General features: G+C 41.5%; 2 protein-coding genes and 1 long non-coding RNA gene across 6 annotated transcripts; 2 read left to right on the forward strand and 1 right to left on the reverse strand.

The window, feature by feature from the left end:
* The first annotated feature begins 6 nt into the window (after positions 1 to 6).
* LOC112561360 lies at positions 7 to 1346 on the forward strand. 2 transcript variants are annotated; one of them, XR_003098671.1, is made up of 3 exons: positions 7 to 48; positions 565 to 840; positions 1206 to 1346. It is a non-coding gene; the product is annotated as an uncharacterized LOC112561360 (long non-coding RNA). The 2 variants fall into 2 exon arrangements; XR_003098670.1 differs by lacking the exon at positions 7 to 48 and adding an exon at positions 92 to 299.
* LOC112561359 lies at positions 999 to 12369 on the reverse strand. 3 transcript variants are annotated; one of them, XM_025233796.1, is made up of 9 exons: positions 10075 to 12369; positions 9252 to 9400; positions 7856 to 8111; positions 6593 to 7052; positions 6184 to 6395; positions 5639 to 5915; positions 2146 to 5416; positions 1858 to 1995; positions 999 to 1411 (listed from the first exon to the last, which is right to left on the reverse strand). In XM_025233796.1, the coding sequence occupies exons 1-7, from the start codon at positions 10085 to 10087 to the stop codon at positions 4552 to 4554; spliced, it is 2232 nt and encodes a 743-aa protein (XP_025089581.1). In that variant the 5' UTR covers positions 10088 to 12369; the 3' UTR covers positions 999 to 1411; positions 1858 to 1995; positions 2146 to 4551. The 3 variants fall into 3 exon arrangements, with proteins under 3 accessions (XP_025089581.1, XP_025089583.1, XP_025089582.1); XM_025233798.1 differs by having other exon boundaries at positions 11035 to 12368; XM_025233797.1 differs by lacking the exon at positions 1858 to 1995.
* Positions 12370 to 13982: 1613 nt separating this feature from the next.
* Positions 13983 to 18160, forward strand: LOC112562943 (ras-related protein RIC1-like). Its single transcript, XM_025236568.1, has 4 exons — positions 13983 to 14343; positions 14836 to 15031; positions 15424 to 15605; positions 16444 to 18160. The coding sequence occupies exons 2-4, from the start codon at positions 14863 to 14865 to the stop codon at positions 16723 to 16725; spliced, it is 633 nt and encodes a 210-aa protein (XP_025092353.1). The 5' UTR covers positions 13983 to 14343; positions 14836 to 14862; the 3' UTR covers positions 16726 to 18160.
* Positions 18161 to 19753: the final 1593 nt, after the last annotated feature.

A 19753-nucleotide genomic window follows, 5' to 3' on the forward strand; every position in this document is an offset into this window, starting at 1 on the left:
TCTACTTGTTTACTTCCGGCGAAAGGCGCGTGATGCGGTCAGAGCACAGTATGTTACAAATGTTTCTTTGATAACGACCATATTTTACAAGTCTACCAAATAAAAGTAACGAATTCTTTTAGATGTTAAAATAATTCCTTGTAGAACGGTTTTTGTATGTTTTAGAACAAATTCGAAAGTAGAGCTACTGTCGAAACGCAGTGAAATGCGAACGCTGACTCAGCATATGACGATAAGCTCTCTGACACTGCAAATAACTATGACTCATAAAAGTTTAAAAGTCTCGTGCGCATGATAAGGTACGCACTTCAAAGCTTGCTATAATTCGAAAGAAATGATAATTACTTATACTGGACGATACAATTATTTTAATAGCTCGGATTATTTCCATCACAGTAACTCGTAAAGAGCATCGCCCCCAAGGCAGATACTAGCAGAATGTCCCAAACTCGCTAAGATTTATTATTTTAATTATTGCGCTTGTATAATCTTGAAAATAGAAAGGATAACAAATATTAAGGTATTGTTGTAAATCCCAAAAAGATTAAATATTTATTTCTACAGATTTGACATGACTGGATTTGTTTAAGAGCCAGCATGCAACGCCTGTACCTCCTACAGCTCTGTCATCCTCAGTCGGTTCTATCATGGAAAGTCTCATCACTTTTTCTTTCATCTCTTCGTTCCACAGCCTCTATCTAGTGAACAGGAACAGTTTTGTCTCCCTTGTTTGTTCCAATATCACCGGAATAAGGCAGAGAGACTAGGCAGCCTTTTGTCATCAGCAAATCCTTAGGAAGGCATCCTGTATCCTCTGTATTTCTGATCATGTACTGACATGTGAGTTTTCACTCTTATAGTCTGGCTGTAATAATGCAATGCCTGTATGTATGCATCGTCACCGCAACTCATTCATTCCACGTGCCATGTACTTGTCACCGTCATTAGTTTATATAGGTATTTTATCAATAGGAAAGCAACACTACAACAAAGGTTAGTAAAAACAGAATGTCATTTATTGAAGTAGTTTTAAAAAAGTAAAGTGTTTTAACAGCGGTCAACTCCCCACTCTTCCTAGCACTCCATACTTCCAGTTCACCCTTGAGCTTGTTCTTTTCTAATTCAAAGTTTTGTAAGTAGCGCACATAGGGAGTTGGGAAGCAGGAGAAGACTGTTCCGAAGTGACAGGTTGGTGTTTATTGCAGAAGCACAGGTGTGATAAGTGTGTCACTGTTCCCCCAGCCACAGAGAACGTCAAGGATGAGACCACCACCAGCCAGCGCCACACAAATAAGAGCCACAAAGTTGCAACCCAGACTCCAGTCAGCATGCACCGATTGACCTCCTAAGATGTCCTTGTCATCGTTCATATTTTCAAGGAACAGTATGCAGGTGATCAGGATGAAGAACGCTGAAAAGAAAAAAAAAAAAAAGGAGAAAATTACTTTAAAATAATTATGAGAAGAAATCGGTTGCTTTTATTGATCTCCACAGTGTAGGAGGGTAGGGTATTGGTGTTTGACGCCGAGCCAGTAACTAAGCTATGTCACGGCAAGTAGCTGCCCCTGCAAACAGCGCGCCTGAGACGAGATCCGAACCCAGGCATTGTATTGATAACAGACGCTAATCACTGTGTCACCAAACTGCCCACAGAGCACCTGTTGATCTTGTATGCAAACCAGTAACCCATTGGTCTTTTTAATTTACTGTAATGTGTTACGACATTAAACCCATAACACCCTTCCAGGCCTTCCGTCCAAAACGTTTCTGTCGATACAGGCTGCTCACACTCAGCAGCCCCAAACGCTAACGTATGCATGTCGAAGAGGTTGGGGATGGTGCAGGAGAAGGGAATACCCGAGATAAAGCAGGTGGCGAGCGATGCTAGGCCAGCGAGGCGCCGCCTGGTGTACAGGAAGATGACGAAGATGACGAGGGCTGCGACGAGAATCACCAACGCCAGACAGTCCATGGCCTGCACCGTCTGCATCCAGTCTGTACAAACCAATCACATTCTTGCCTGTCAGCAGAGGTGGCGCCAACAAAATTTGTAATGGATACAGTTTAAACTCTACCTCACAACGACTTTATTCAAACGCAAATCTTACAGGATCACAAAATATGTAGAAAGTTTCCCACATTTACCTCTTCTAACCTTCTGAACGTAATCATCAGTCCACGGATAGCAGCGATGGGTGGTGTTTCCCACAAAGCAGGCTTCCCAGATCCCTGCATGAAGACTCCAGTCATCCTCTATCTTGGAGCTCATCCAATAGTGTGTGCCGAAAGACACGAAGAACAACACGATCCCTAGAGTAAAACTTGGTGCGCTTATCTTCATCGGGAGGGAGAGCTGTAGTAGTCTCTCCATGTCTGTTCTTTCTCTCCTAATCTTCGATACTCGAAAGGAGATGCCAGTTGCTTACCAAACAGTTTGAAGTCGAAAAGACAGAACCAAAGAATCTCATTAAAACCAATGTTAACACGAGAGCGAAAGGGAACAACAACCTCTCGACAGTCTTGCAGACAGATGGTTGTAGTCCTTATAGTTCATTTCGACAGTCTGTTTGGATTATGATTTCACGAGTCGTGGACTTAAAATATCAACTCCGAACAGGCACGAGGAGGTAGGTGAAGGTTTAATCTTCTCAAATGTTAAGGAAAACAAAATCAAAAGTTTGCTGAACATTCAAAACAACTGGTATTCGGTATCCTTGTGATGTTTGTGAAAAGAAACTGCGGTGTTGTCCGTGCACTCGTGTGGTTCTTGCGGCTGTTTGTGCAACAGCTTGGACTTGATCTGAACTCTAATATCAACGCATTGATAATTTGAGAGACAGGATTTGAAGTTTATCTGTTACAACAGATATCAGTATACGTTCTGCGATAAGTGAGCAGATAAGTAATTTTTTTTCGGTCGTGTTATCAATCAACGCTGTATTAAAGCTTCAACAGTTCATCTGCAGGTACATCGAGAGACATACACGGTACCATATCCAGTAGGATATACTTGGGTTTGTTATATATTGTTAGGCTGCATACGGAAAATATCACACTCTGAGATTCAACAACATGCATGAAACTGAAAAAATAGGATTTTCAGTTAAATATTTATTGTATTAGTTCATCAAAAGGACGACAGCCAGTAAAACAACAGTGCTGTTTTTATGGTGCGGATTCATTTCTTGGTCGTTGGAAGCTAATGTCTTACAATACTGTGTTTCAAAGTTAAAAAAAAGCAAAACAAAAAATCAACAACATATATTCTGTTCTTACAAAGATTAAAAATCATAAGTGATTCCATAGTCTGTTTGATACAAGATGTTTAAATCTTAAATTAAGAAAGACTGAGATAGACATTCAACACGAAATATAATTATTGAGTAGAACGAACAAACGGATGAATGGATGATCGAACGGAAAAATGAAGAAAGGAAGAAACGAAAAATCGATGTCAATACAAATCCAAAATGAAAAATTTAATTATGCCGTGAAAAATAGGTTTTTAGTTAAATCTTTTAAATGCACTGGTAAAAAATATATTTCTTTTGCTTTCTTTATCTTTGAGCTAGGCTGAATGAGCGCTTGAAAGCAACAACAAACTGAGCATAAATATCAAATGAGTTACAGGTAATAATAAGTTAATTTGTATAGCACAATATGTCGGCAATAAGCAAGCTCATTACGCTGAACAGGATCCAGGAAATAGTCATAAAGATGTAGACCGAAGAACAATGAGAGGACATGCTTAGTTTCGGCATTAGAGTGTGATTACTGGACATTTAACGACTCCAGAAAACAAGCGTTAGTGACATCAGGAGAAGATATACTGAGTGTACTGAGCAATCTTGAGATCATCAAAAAAACAGTAGCATTTTAAATTGCAAAAAGGTGATCATCACTTCAGTTTATTCACTGCAACTCAAGAACGCTGACGAAGTGAGTGAAGAGCGCCAGAGTGGAATCCAGTCCAATCAGTTCACATTAAAAAAAACAAAAAACAAAAACAAAAACAAAAACGTACAATCCAGTTCAAAACAGAAGAATGGAGCAAATACAGCAGAAGCACGTGTAAGCATGAAGAGCCAACATTTTAGTCCAAATCGAAACATGAAACAAAATGAAGAACCGATCTCCTCAGCTAATTAGGCGAAGGGACATCAAGTCCTGTGGGTTCTCTTTATCTTTGGAAATAATTTGTGTTTTGTGTATTCACCAAGTACTTGTAGGTTCACAAATTACCCTTAGGCTTTTGCAAATTTACGAACATTTTCTCGAATAGGCAAGGAAAACTTGGCTTACAATGTCAATTGGAACTATACTTAGATGCTGCATACAAGGGAGATAAGTTATATGCATTTCACCTTTAATTTGTCTTTGTTTGTTTCGCTTTGTTTGTTTTGTTTTGTTTCCTCGCTTGCCTGCTTAGTTATTTGGCTGCTCAGGTCCTTTCTGAAGGTGCTTGCTTTCATCCTTCCTTCAGTCTTTCAAAGATTGTTTGATGTAATCTTTCTAGTCTTTTTTATTATTTTTTTTCTCTCTCTCTTTAACTCACAAATAAACAGGCTTTCGAAGAGTGGAGATGAAGCTAGGAATCTGCTTGAAGCTCCGCCCCCTTCCTGTCGTCATCTCCATGCTCGCCACCTGCTGGGCAACCAGCGTCAGACACGTGACCAGGTCCTGTGACCTCCCTTGATTCTGCAGGACGTCGGCCAGCACCCTAATGTAGTGTGAGCCGCCCAGAGAGTTCGTCCACATGACGTAGCCAGGACACGTGGCGAAGGCTAGAAGAAAGTCGGCCTCGTCCGGCACCCTCTGAGGTCCGTCTTCGGTCCTCTCGGCTGCCTTGCATTCTATTGTGTCTCCTGCCTTTGGAATCCGAAGCGACGGCAACTGTTGTTGTCCCTCGCAGTTCGGTTTTTCTATGACGATCTCGGGCACCTTCTTTCTCGGCTCCAGCGCTGACTTTGGCCTGAGGGGCAAATGGTAGCTCACTTCGACAGCCGATATCGCTCTTTCTTCGCAACTGTTTCCCTTGACAGGGTGCGCCACCCTCGAGTCCTCGTGATGCCTTATGATGTTGGGATCGCCTGCACGGCTCGACGACGGGTCGTGCGCCAGGAATTCTGGGTAGCCATTCGTGTTCTTGACGTGCATGATAGAATTGTTTTCCTTGGCTGTGGAAGGCATTCTGGAGTCCACAGGACGGCGCAGGATACTGGAATTATCTGCAGCACTCGATGCCAGGTTGTGTTCCTGGAATTCTGGGTAGCCGCTCATGTCGTTGACGCCCATGCTGGCTGGAAGGATGAAGATTTTGGGCTTGCCGGCAAGTCGGGGGCAAGCCGAGGCGGTAAGCGTACTGGTGAGTCTGTCCAGGCGGCACGGTCTCTTGTAGATGTCAAGAAAGTAGTCCCTGAAGGGGGAGAAAAGTAAAAATTTATTCACTTGAACGCAGAACAGTTCGTCTGGCAACGATTTTTCTAAATGGATAATTTATTATATTTTAAGCATTATAAAGTTGTTTTTTTTACATTGCCAAAACTTGCGGACACGAGATGGCGTTTGCATTGCCTCCCTTGGGTTTGAGTCTCTCTTTGTCAGTCTTCTCTGTTTGTCTGTCTTAGTTTATGCATACCTGTCTTCCAGATGTACAAGAAGAACGACAATCAAGTATTCTGTTTCCCGTTGTCCTTCTTGAACATCAGGCGTAGTGTAGGCTTCCAAAATGGCGACCATGTCCTCCCAGGTGACTTCATGACTCATTCTGACCTCAAAGCCGAACTGTTCAAAGGTATCGCACAGAGTTGCAGAATCGACCTGGTAGCACTGGCGTCTGATGCTCAAGTTGTCAAAAATGAAGCAAACGCGATGTCCCGTGCGACCCAGTGTCTGCTCTGTTTCATATGGAGGGGCTTGAAACAGAAAATAACAAACACGACTGCGTGCATATGAGACGGACGGACGTGGAACACGAATACGACTAGAAATATTCTTTGAAAGTATGTCAATACTCTTAGAACACACCAGGTACAAGAACACAGTGCACAGGGAAACGTGTTCTATTGCAAGATTTCAATGTAGCGGAGGCGGTGGAAATAGTGATGATGACAATGATACTGATAAAGACGACGCCTTCTCCACAATTGCCAGCATCGTAAAGGTGAAGGAGCAGACCCCTACCTCTGCTGGGCATGCTGAACGAAGAACCACTGACGTCTGATATCCTGCAGGCTCCTGCCGGCCGCAGACGCTCGTGGTCAAGCTGGCTGCAGCAGCAGCGGTCGACAGGCAGGCCCTGCTTTCTGATCATCTTGTAACTGTTGGGTGTTTCTTGCTTCAGGGACTCCAGTAGAGCCTCGTTATTGCATAAGTTTCTCTGGAGCAAATACCACCTGCAACAATCAATCAATCAATCAATCAATCAACCAATCAATCAAACAAAATACACAATAAATAAAAGTAACATACAAGTTATATGTTTCATGGCTATTCTTAACACACACTCACGCAAAGTCAAAGAGAGGGACACAAAGACGGCGGCAAACGATGCCAACAACGAAGAGAGGACAGACATCAGCAAAGTATTTACTTTCTTTGCCGCGACATGACTCCATCCATAAGGTCTCGATACGTGTTGGGAGTTATGGCTCCCTTAGTGTATAACGAACGGGCCAGTGCCTTGGGGTCCACTTCCTCGGTCAGCCTGCAAAAAGGACAGGTATCCTCCTCCACCTCTCCCTTAATCTGCAGGTCCACTTCTTCTAGCTGGTCCGCCAGGTGACAGTGGCCGCAGTCCTTCCTCAGCTCCGGCAGAAAGATCGAACGGAACGTCCCTTTGTCCATCCGTCTGGCGACGATCTCCAGCATCTTCTCGTTCTTGGCGGAAGCAGACGACTGGCGGTTGATGTGCATGGCGTCGTTGGGGGTCAGCAATCCTTTGGAGACGAGCTGTTCCTGCAGGCCCGTATCCTGTAGACACAATTCGTTGACCAGCTTTTGATGACACGACTTCAGAGCTCGCAGGTGGGACTGATCGGCACTGGACGCACCTGGCAGGGGAGACAAAAAGAAAAGATGACAACTCTCCATTAGACGATGCGAATTATTCGATTTATTTATAGCATCAAATATATGAATTTCTTTTTCTTTCTTTTGAAATCCGACATTTACTGCCCGTTATGTGAGTGTCTACATCTATCTATATCTAAAACTTCTGGCACAAAGTTTGAAGAGAGCCTGAGTTGGTGATGTATGTATGTGTGTATATGTATTTGTATATGTATGTAAAACACCAAAATAAAGCCCATGCCTAAATAGTCATGTTGTCGAATGTATGACTTTGGAAAATTTTACATGATAAGCGTGCTAGAAACAACTTCCGAACATATTTAACACATTTATTTAAATGTTTAATTATTTGTTTCGGTTAACAAAGCCATTAAGCCATGGATATTATAAGTACTGCTCCGGGATTTATAGAGATGATGCTTAGTTTCTAATCAGCTTAAAGCGACATTATGTAGGAAGCTATCGGAAAAGATGATTATCTCAATGACTAAGAACCTCATCCTGGAAGTTTCATTTCTATAACAAACTGAATGGCTTACTAGCTAAAATGGCAAAAGACATTAACATATTGTTGATCTAAAACATAGCATTGCAATATTTTACATTGGAATTGTCGCTGTAACTTTTTTCAATGTAAGTAGTCAAATATGAATAGAGAAACTGTCTTTTCAAAATGGGCAAAACCCTGAATGGTTTACATTTTTTCTTTTCTTTCTCTATCCCCCCTCTTTGTCTGTCTGTCTGTCTGTCTGTAGCATTTTTTTTTTAAAATCCAGTCACTTACTGCTGAAACTGCTTCCAGTCGTTCGCCGCTGTTCGTGAATTTTCCTGTAAAACATTTGGCTAAGCTGGCCCTCCATTTGGCAGATGGAGCTGATGGCGCTCTCCAGAACCTGCATATCCAATCCCCCATCCTGCTGATCGTTGTTGCTGTTGCTGCTGTTGCTGTTGCGCTGCTGTCCTTGTAGATGCAGCACAGACTCCAGCTCCTCCGCATACGTCTGCACTCTCTCCTCCATACTTTGTAGCATGATATGAATCTGTGTATTTTTATTGTGAAATAGTTGATTAAATTATCGTGTAAAAGATACACTAAGCTTGATCATAAATTATTATCTTACTGCTCGTACACGTAAAAGAGTAAGTAATGCTTGTATTTTCAAATAGGGACATTTTAAAATACTAAAATAATTTACGATTACAATTACAAGAGGCCCGGAGAGGTCGTCTGCCCTGGACCATTGCTGGCTCTCGGCCGCCCTGAATAGCTTAAACGATTCTAACGAAGACATCATCATCTTTCTTTTGTTATTAAAATAATGTTTGTTGCGGCAACAGCGACAACGATGGCGGCTGTTAAGATTGGAGAAGATGGGCAGACCACGACTTGAAACAGTAAGGGAATTTATAGAAAGTTAAAGGTCAAGTAAGAAAAATTTTTCCGGTTAAACCTTGGTGTGTAATACCATTTCCCAAATTCTGGGTTAATACCTTCCACGTCTTCAGGCCGTAAATTGTATGACCTGACACGTTCGCCGTTAGTCGAAGTGTTCCGCACTCGTTTTCGACATACACGCATACAAAGATTATTATGCACAGAAAGAGATAAAACTCGTGACGTCATGTTTGTACACCTGCTGAGGCCTTGACAACACAAACGTTTTATGTACAGACCTGCGTGTTGGTCTCTTTCTGTGCATGGTGATGGTTGTAGACGTATACCTTAGGAACGACGGAATGTATTCACCCTTATTAAGCAATACTGATAGCATAAATAATATTTTGTACACGGTGTTTTGGAGATTCGAATATATATATATTAGGTATTTTAGAAGACTGTCTGGGCGAATAAAATGTTGCTGGGTAAATAGTATCCTATCATTAGGAAACATTTTTGCACCTCACTAGACCTGTAACATAAGAAGGCCTAAACTAAGAACAAGCCTACTTGTGAAGGGAAGTCGCCGGCAAGGAGCCAAAACTTCCTTGATCAGCGTCCACTTAAGTAGTTTATACGACTCACCATGTATGATAAAATGCATCTCGAAGTACATTCTTAATAGTGTCTTTTTATTTATTATATTTTCACTCACTCGATACAGAGATGCATGCCCTTTCTAATTCCTGAGGGTGATGACTAGGGGAAAGGGGTATCCTTTCTATGAACCCTGCAAACTTACCACTGGGTGGATTTGATCTGAAAATGACTTCCTAGTCGAAGCATCATCACCAATCAGTAGTTTAATTTTGCCGAACGATCTTTCATATATCCAGTTTATAAAGCTGTTCATCTCGGGCTGGGTGGCCATCTCAGCTGGATTCTCTTTGTCTGGAAAGAAAGCACGCACATCACTTAATTTATTATTATTGATATTTTGTGTTACAGTCAATGTTTATGACTCTCCAGTTTTTATGCATTTCTAGATGTAAATTATTTGCTTGACGATATTTTGGTGACTCACAAATTCCGGAAAGGTTCTAGCAGTTCGTCTGAGAGGTTATAAAGGACTTATTGGTACCATGGTTTCTGAAAGATGGGAACTACAACAACAATGACGACAACAACAACAACAAAATGACATGTTGACGGCCATAAGATAAGTGTTATAAGACATCTAGGTATACTTATAGTTCTGAGAGCAGAAGTTAAGTGTGATGAAAGATAGATAGGTTTAGTAGGCACAGTTAAACAGACAGAAAAAAGGAAGCTGTAAAAACATAAACTGCGGCGCGATCGAGGCTTTTACACACGCACGCCAATAAAGACATTCAAGAAACAAACCAACAACAAACAAACAAACGAACGAACAAACAAACAAACAAACAAACAAACAAACAAACGTGCAAAGGACAGCATGAGCACACGTGCGTGTTATTTTAATGCATAGTATAAAAAACACGTGCAAGCACACGTATATATATATGCAAACACCACACACACACATCAGCTCACTTCTACGAGTATTCATGCACCTATAAATGTGACTGTATCATTTTACATACCAACGCCCCACATTCACTGTCCTCCACCCCAGAAATAGGCAGAGATCACGAGATCACGAACTGCATTTTCTGCAGCAAGAGCTCAGTTTTTCTAGTCTATCGATAGCCGCCGAAGCGACATACTTTTGCACTGAACCCATTAGTATATTTCATGTTCCTCTGTGCTCCAAGTCTCTCTCAGCCATTATAAATTTTGTTCGTACACGAGTCAGCTGAAGTGTCATGGTATCCTCATTCACTGAATAGTTTCACCCCGTTTTCCTTCCTTGTTACCAAATCTCGCTTGCTGAGAGGGGTTTCCTTTGGCGAATGTGTCAGCATTATAATTATTAAAAAAAAACTTCACTTTTATTGGATGTCAGAACTCTTTCCCTTTATTATTTCTTAGCAGACAAAATCACATGCTCTGGAGCGCGACACATTTACACACATATATGCACACATACATACACAGGGGCGTAGGAAAGATGCTCGGCTTTGGGGCAAACGGCGGGGGCCTTCATGCTTACAGTGAACGCCGTTCACATTCTTGTCTTCTCAATACCTTTTTTGAGGGGTTGGCTGCCTCCCCCCCCCCCTGCCTTAAACCCCAGTTCCTGCGCCACTGACACACACATTCATGCAAGAAAAGGATATGCTTACATAACCTGACAATATTGCAAATTCAGAAACTTCCAAACTTGTGGATCGCAATCGTATAACCGTATATATATATAAATATAAAGTTTCGCCGTCAGTCGAAGTGTTACATACTCATGTCGGATTATCACTTAATATTTCGCCAACAATTTAATGCAAGAAAAACTATGTGGATGCCACTTTCGTTCTCGATTTACGCCACTGCAAACATCACTGGAACAGCAGCAGCAGCAAGAACAACAACAAAGGATCAACAACACAGAAGTAGGGCTTTTACGTCTGAGAAGTAAGACCATGTGATAAATATCTGTATACATGTACCTTTTTTATGAATGGTGATATCTGTAGGCGTGTTTCTTGAGAACGAACTGTTGTAGCAGAATGTTCACCCCAAATTTGGGAATTAGTATTTTGAACTGAGCTTTCCAAATCATCAGAAGAACAAAAGAAATGCACCCCTCTAGTACTTTAAGAAATGAATCGTAGCTATGGCTGATGCTTCATCTGAGAAGACTTTGAGACAGAAAGGTTGAGAATGCGGCCATGGCCAGGTTCTTCCCTCTGCCCTGCTTGCTCAATGGTCTGTAACATTCTCCACTTGAACAACTATGTCCGCGCATTTTCTAAGTAAAATCTTCCACAACGCAAACGTCAACGGGTGCTCAGATATATTATATAACTGTCTCCTTCGAACCAAATCTCCCCACAGTAAGCCGGGCACACAAACATCACCATCCAGAACACATTTTCCGACCAGCCATACGCACAGCAACTCCTGTGACTGAATTTTGTAGTACAAAGTCCACTCGAATTGCGGGATTTTCGTTGACATTCAAAATCCCTTCTGATGTAAAATACAGGGTTCTCTCCACGATCGTTATGAGATTTTTGCCTCCTTCATCGGCTAATAATCGCTGCGATTATTATCTTTTCAAAAATTGATTTGTTGCTTATTAGAATATCGTCGTCGCTGATATCTGCACCATGCCTAACGCTTGTTGTATGCTTTCATCGCTACCAGCCGCCATTAAAACGCGCCTGTCACTGTGTGTGGAGCAGACGATGGGTGGTCTCAGAATGTAGGGCAGACTTACACTATATTTCAGGGTCGCATGACAGAGCAAACATGGCGACTTTTAAAGTGTGAAACATGTACACATACAGAGCACACATACAGCCGAACCATTTAGCAGTCATTGGATAAGTCAAGTGACAGTGCCAATCGATCCGTAAAGAACGATTTTTGGTGATGAATGAACATTATAACCTTACAGAATGTGCCCCTTCATTCCTTCCTTCCACACAATAGCAATGGCAAGCTTATCCACTCAGGCGTTTTCCTTTGCCCTCCCTCATATAGACCTCACCAAGCGTGATTGTGACATGATGAAGTCTGTAACGGATCCGTTAGGGCAATGGAATGTTTTGTTAAGGTTTACAACACCCCTAACTCAACCACTTGCATTCATACAAGCAAAAAAGGTAATAAAAGAAAGAAGGAAGTATAATTAAGATAAACAGACAATCGTGTTAATAAAATATATACAGCTATAAAACAGTATACAAATCTTGCAAACTTATCTTTACAAACTCTCATGACGTGTTTGTAGAACCATGGAGAACCATAGCCACTGCTGAATCTTGATTTGTTCACCATTTTCTCTTTCGGACACACTTAGGATAGAAGAGAGAAAGGTAAGACTGGCATATGGTCCCTTCTATAATAGGTGTCCTTCCCAAACAGCCCCTTCCTCATCCACCAACGCCGCCCCTCCTCAGCCCCTACGCTGTTCCTCCTCCACCCTTTATTTCCCCGCTGGTTACCTGGTCACTGCAAATGCACCCTCGTTTAATGGGGCTTTCCTTTAATACACATACTGAGAAATTAGCGGGGTGAGGTCAGCCTACAAACAGAGGAAAGTTGATCTGCAAATGTCGTTCCTCGACAAAGATATTTTTCCCTAACATATTCTTCGTTAAAAATACATCAGGCCGTTTTTTGAGCCCTCTCCGTGACCTTGCGCCCTAGGTGACTGCCTAGTTCACCAAATGGTATAACCTTAACTCAAATCTTACACCAACTAATTCTAAAAAGTGTCGTGACGTTGAGGGCCCTCCTTAATTTGTAGAGAAAATCAAACAGAAGTAGGCCTTTTAACAAAATAAGACAAAGGGTAGCAGTCGGAAGGGAAGAATTTTCTTGTTACCTGATGACTTCCGCATTTCAGTTTCGACCATCTATGAAAGAACTTTAACTAGACACATATGATTGGAATATGTGAATGGGATATACTTTGTGTGTATAATAGTGTGTGTGTGTGTGTGAGTGACCGAGCACATCATACAATATATTTACTAACACAAACGACCAAATATGTTCGGTAAAGAGGATCATTTTGAGTAGATCTTTTTTTTTCTGTAAGTGTACGCTGACGCCAAAGTACACTTTGACAAGTCATGTTAGTAGGTCGGCTCATGCGTTCCACCGAGCATTCTAAATATATCGTGGTCGTAATCAAACAAGAATATCACATCCCTAAGGACACGTAAGATCTTGGCCACTTCGGTAATTTCATTTCATTCCCCCACCCCACCGCAGAAAAACTTCATCAGTTTGAACTTCCCTCTAGTCTCTTTGCCTATGTGTGAACTTGAAATGTGTCCGTCAATTATTGCGACAAACGAGTATTTGAATGAACTTTTAAATGCGACTTCGGTTAGAACTTACGCTATTCTTTATTAGTTTCTTTGCAGTTCAGTGAAAAATTGTCATAGTTTGTATTTCTGATTTTTTTATCAGATTCGGGCAGTATGCTCGTCACATGCTTTGAAAAACTGCACTGTCTTTTAATATAGCAACCACTTCGTGACTCATACTTAAAGCCCTAATTTCTGTATGTTGAATATACTTACTTGCGAGATCCACGAGAATAAAAATATTTCAGTACAGTTTTATAAAGAAAAGGCATGAGAAATGTTATAATTGTTGTCGTACATAGAATAAAATACCTAGTATTTATAGCTTTACGTATTTTATAATTTAAATATGTACAAATGCTGTTTGTGGCTGATTGACATAAATATATGAAAGTAATCTCAAAGACAAAGACAGCTTAGACAGTACAGAAGTATACATTCAGGTCAGTTAGGTGCGTGTACACGCATTTGGCTGACAGAAAACCGAACAAGGGAGTTGACCAAGGAAAATGTTGCGAATTGCTTAGCTGAAGTGACTTCCCTTTATGACGCTGTCACTTGGAACGCGTTGTCACTGACGTAAAATTCTAAAATTAGAAACTTTCTCAAAAATTTACTGGTGAATTTGTAACATTTATTTTATTGGATTCTTTTTGAACAGCCAGAAGGAAGACGTTTGTGTCACATCTGCCATGTCATCGCATAGATCAGCAGACGCACTTGTATAAAAGCGGCAGCGGATGCGTGACTTATGTATAACCAAGCACAACCAGATACAGGACAACTGTAGGCGGTTGTTTTGTAAACATCTAGCAGGGGAGCAGTACCATCTCTGACTGCCAGCTAATTGCGCTGTTGTGTTTAAAGTGTAGGATTCAGAATTATCAGCTAGACTGATAAATATTTACATTATCAGAGCCAAGAATCTAATATGTAAGTATTATAAGCAATTATTTTATAATAGCTTTATATTGATGCTTACAATTTGATTTATTATGATCAACACACACACACACCGTCTAAGCAACATGTTTTTGCGGAGTAGCTGACATTCAAAGTAAAAGGTATGACGATCTGTTTTGTGTACGTGTGTGCATGCGCGTGTGTGTGTGCGCGTGAAAAGATCGAGACGAGATTTGAGAAGGGTGAAGATAAAGAAAGACTGTGCATGTAGAAACTTACCACACTGTATAAATGGCTGCGTATAAGGATATTCAACTCTGACGGGACGGTCGGGTCAGCTTAAACGCATTAACAAACGGACACGCTTTTAGAAATCACTGCAGACATCCTTCCTGCCGTAGAACTGACTCTCTTTCACACCCTCATAAATCTGCAAGTTTACTTAATGCTTGTACAATAGCGCGCACACACACACGAAGATTTAACCCGACTTTCTGTTCGCTCTACGTTATTTTATGACAGTTGATCTTCAAACCTTCAAAGTCAAGAATGGCGGATGAGGACGACCACTTGGACTACCTGTTTAAACTGGTGATTGTTGGTGACTCAGGTGTCGGCAAAACAAGCTTGCTCTTGCGGTACGTGGACCAGGTATTTAGCGAGACCTTCATCAGCACCATCGGAGTTGACTTCAAGATTCGAACAGTCGTTATTAACGGTGAGATGTAGCTTTATGTAGTGACCTCTCTGTCCCACCCAACCCCCCACACAAGCTCCCTCTGTGCGTGCTTGTATATGTGGATGCGCACGCCTGTGTGCGCTCGTTCGTTCGTGGGTGTTTGTAGTTGATTGTGTGACGTGCAACGGTGACAAAGAAAAGTGAAAATAGAGGGAAAAAATTAGCTAGACATTCAATGCATGCCTGTGCGTGTCAGTGAAAGTGCGCTGTATTAATGTATCCTGTCAGTGGATGAAGCTGAAGATGCTAACGATGTTAAGAGTAATGTCTTTCTCATCAATCGATGTCGGCTCGTTATCACTATACAGTGAGATTGTGTTTACAAAACAACAATTATTATCAGTGAGGCTGATGGCGTCTCTGACTTTCAGGGAAGAGAATCAAGCTGCAGATCTGGGACACGGCTGGACAGGAGCGCTTCAAACACATCGTCTCCACGTTCTATCGCAACGCCAACAGCGTCATCCTAGTGTATGACGTCACTGACTCTGACACGTATCTGAGTGTGCAGCATAAGTGGCTCAGTGACGTCAATAATTACGCCGGAAACAAGGTAAGACCACGAACTTATGTTACTGGACTGCTGGCAGACGAATTTTTCCAGCTAACTACTAAAACGAGGCATGATACTACAAAGCTTCCGGTTTAGTCACATTGTTTAGGCTAGCCGAGACTAACAGCGGAGAACTTCGCAAGAGGCTAAACGTTGGTCTTGGCAGACAGCAATCCACCTATACACGTCAATGATTAGACTATGCTGCGAGTAACAATGGCTTCTTTACGAAGCTGGTAGAAGAAGTAGAAAATGGTTGTTTTGCACTTAGTCCTCACTTTGACAAGGGACAAATATGTTAAACTGTTAGACTGCTGCTATAACAAAAAGCATAAAACACAGGAATTGGTGTTTTACGCCAACCCAGAGACTATTAGGCTTTATCACGGCAAGGCAGCCAGCCTTCTAAACAGATGCCACATACAAAGAAAAGTGTTTCTCGAGACAAAAGTTGAACCTCGGACAGCCAGCTTTCACTGTATTGGTGACAGACACTCACCGTTGAGCCACCGGGCTACCTCATGAAACAAATTGAACGAATTGCTTAAAATATGGACAAAGAGAGTATAATTATTTACTCACATTTACATGTGAAGTCAGAAAGTAGCTACCAAATGTTTTATGGTATAAATTCCTTATGAAAGTTGTTGATCTTGTTGTTAGGTTTGCCAGTGGTGGATAAGAGTTTTTGATCTTAGGATTTGGGTATAAATATTTCAAAACAGTTTAGAAAGTTCATTTTTAAGTGTTTGAATGAGCAGCATTAACCAGCAAACTCTGACATGACATTACTGCAGTCGCGCCGTTTTTAAGATACATCACGTTTCTTTCATTACAGGTGCGAAGAGTGCTGGTCGGCAACAAGTGTGACCTAGCTTCCAGTCGCCAGGTGCCGGTAGAAAGTGGCAAAGCTTTTGCTGAATCCGTTGGCATGATGCACATCGAAACGAGCGCTAAGACAGCAGAAAACCTCGACAAGCTTTTCGTTGATCTTGTCGTCGACCTGATGGAGGTATTTGAACCCCTCCAGAATACCCAGACTGAACACGGGGCCAGCTTTCGACCCAAAGCTCTTCCTGATGGACACCCTGTTCCCTCGGGTGGCATTTGCAATTGCTAAGCATCTAACTGACAAATACATGCACTTGCCAGATGGCACATGTATAGTTATGCTGGCGAACACCACGTAAGGCAGACTTCCACAATTTCTAGAAGTATTTGCCAAGTCAGCTGCATGTGTAATCCGACTACCGAGAACTTGTAATATTCCTAAATGATTCACGGGTGCGGAAATACCCTGGGTCACAGACTTCTCCTGAAATAACGCTTGACATCCGGGGCTGGTTATGAGTGGCGTCCCCGGTAGCGCAAGTGGTAAACGCTCAGTTGCCTCCAGTAACGCAAATATCCTATGGTCCTTATGCAGATTTCGTCACGTGATGTTTGACTTCTCTGTGATGAAATCTTTCCAACGGGTTGACCGTCCAGATACTCTGGTTAATTCCATTGTCGCCCATACTAACCCACCCCCTACAAAAAAGTGCTGAATCACCAGAAGGTGGAAACACTTTCTGTCAAGTTGTCAATAATTCAACCAACAGGAACGTGACAGACTTCTTAGTCGGTTACTCGCACGGAGTTATATGTCTTATGCATGTTATATATATAAAACTCTGTGGTGACTCGTGACGAGTACAATGGTTTGATCCTCCTCAGACAGTGTCAGTCATTATCTGCACTAATGATCGACCAGCCAACACTTATCATCTTCACTAATTTGAGGAACTATTGTCAGGTTGATCCACGTTATCTGCACTAATGTCCGGCTAGTATTCACTGGATGAATTATGCGTTCCACCCCTTCAGCATTTTACTGCCAGCTCACTGTCTGGACAAGGAGACATTTGCTGGCAGATGTCGAGTCATTCATGCATCCGAACTCTTGTTCTTCTTCTCCATCTCCTACCATTTCCTCCCCCAACCCCTCTCTTTCTCTCGCTATTTCATTTCTCTCGGCCTGTTTACCCACGGCCTGTAAATTTGTTTCATGATAATACCATTATTTTTAAAGAGACATTCCTTGTAATAAAAATTCCAGGTGCACCCAAACAAGCACTCATTCATACATGCGCGCGTATGTATGTATGACAGAAAAATTCATCAGAATTAATCCTCTACATGCATGTAAAAATAATAAAATATATGTATATATATATACGTGGTATATTATGTCATAAAGGAATCATTCACAAGTTACAAAATAAACAGTCTGCTTACAAATAAGCGTACAGTTATTAATGAAGGCAGAAGCCTCGGTACCTATACACACACATACGGGTATGAAGCCACAGAATGCTTTTTGGAAGTAACATCAATAGTTGTCTTTATTCACACGCTGGCTGTCTGTAAGATTCTATTTCGGGAGTGAATTTTATGTACCGATAGTCTGGAACGAGTGATCTAATTTTACAACCTACTTTCGCGTATCTATTTCTAGAAGCATTGTGTTGTTCTTTCCTGCTACTGTTTGGGATAATAAAATCTATTGAATCATGTGGTATTTCTTTGGTGCGGTTCCTTTCATCGAATAGTAACACACATTCTAACATATATTTCCCAGCTAGGCATAAAGGCCGGTGGCGCAACGGTTAGGAGAAAAATGCGTACTGCTATAGAGTTGTAAAGGACGACCAAACTTTGCAAACAAGTCCAGAGTACAGGTCGTATGAAGTAGTGAATGTAGCGCTGTGTAAGAAAGGTGAAGCTCAGATGGGCAAATCGACAGTTTTCCAGTCGCTGACCAGTGAAAGTCTTGGTTACTCTCTATATATATATATGTGTGTTTGTATGTGCGAGTAAAAGCAAATCTGAACATGTATCAAGATATATATATATATGTGTGTGTGTGATATACCAAGGTATGTATGTCATAAAAGAAATTATCATTCACATTCAGGTGGGAATCTTGTACGGTTTTTTTTTTTAACAGAAGAGAAGATCATTTTTATAACACATCATTTTCAAGAAGTTTACAGTATTTCACGACAAAAGTGTCCGACTGGGCGAGTGAGACACTGCACCTTAGTGCCGCTCAGCAAAGATAGTGGAAATTTCTGGCCCCCCTCAAATAAATGCCCAACCCAAAGTCAGTGGGGCTGAACTGTTTAGCGATTATCCAAAGAAACAGGACATTGCAGACGGTCTCCGAGTTACAAACGAGGTACCTTCCTGAAACACCGTCTTTAAAGTCGATCTTGCACGTAAGTCGGAAAGCATACATTTAATAGTCTTTAGCTTCAGTTTGTCATGTTTATCTATGTCCATCAAACATCTCAGAAACACTTCCAAATACCATAAAATCTCTTGAACACAATAACAATGACGGAACAAACTATATAATTTTCACGTTCACTGCTCCAACTTTTTTTTTCAATCTATATTTATATAAAGTGAATGATATTGCTACAGAGAGAAAAGTATTGTAAAATTCTGCTGTTGGCGCCCCATGAGGTGAGTGGGTCCGAGGCAACTGCCTATATAGTTCGCCTTATGGTAGAACACGGATCCTACTTTTTCGTTAGTACGGATGTCCACGGAGTTAACCGGCCGAAGTACCTGTTGCGCAAAGCCCTTTTTTTTTCGGAATCTGAACTTTGACCTTTCGTGCAGAGAAATGTTCACGGAAAGTTTTGCTGTGTCCTTGCTAGAAACTGCGGATATCACGCAAGCAAAATATCTTGGTCACCATGCAGTTCACCTGCCCGATGTCGAGATAGTGCACCCCCCCCCCCCTTTCTCCCATACACACAATTAAGCGCGCATGTACGTACGTGTGTGCAATAAACCCCATGCAAACTCAGCATGATGTCAGCTTGATCATAATATATTCCATCACATTTATGCCTTTTACCACAGAAACCAATATGCGCCTTTGTATTAATTATGTGTGTGTGTGTTTTGACCGATCCCTTTATTGTCACGAATCATTTTAAAAAAGATGTCGACCACATATACCATTTACTTCCCGGTCTAGTATTGTACACGTCTGGCTGTGATCTTCTCCGGGAGTTCGGTTACAAACAGGCATTCAAAAAGTCGGTTTTCATCGGTAGGTCAGTAGATATTCCGGTCATAATTTGGTACTTACG

This window comes from Pomacea canaliculata, linkage group LG4 (genome assembly GCF_003073045.1).
Source record: "Pomacea canaliculata isolate SZHN2017 linkage group LG4, ASM307304v1, whole genome shotgun sequence".
Classification (NCBI taxonomy): Eukaryota; Metazoa; Mollusca; class Gastropoda; order Architaenioglossa; family Ampullariidae; genus Pomacea; species Pomacea canaliculata.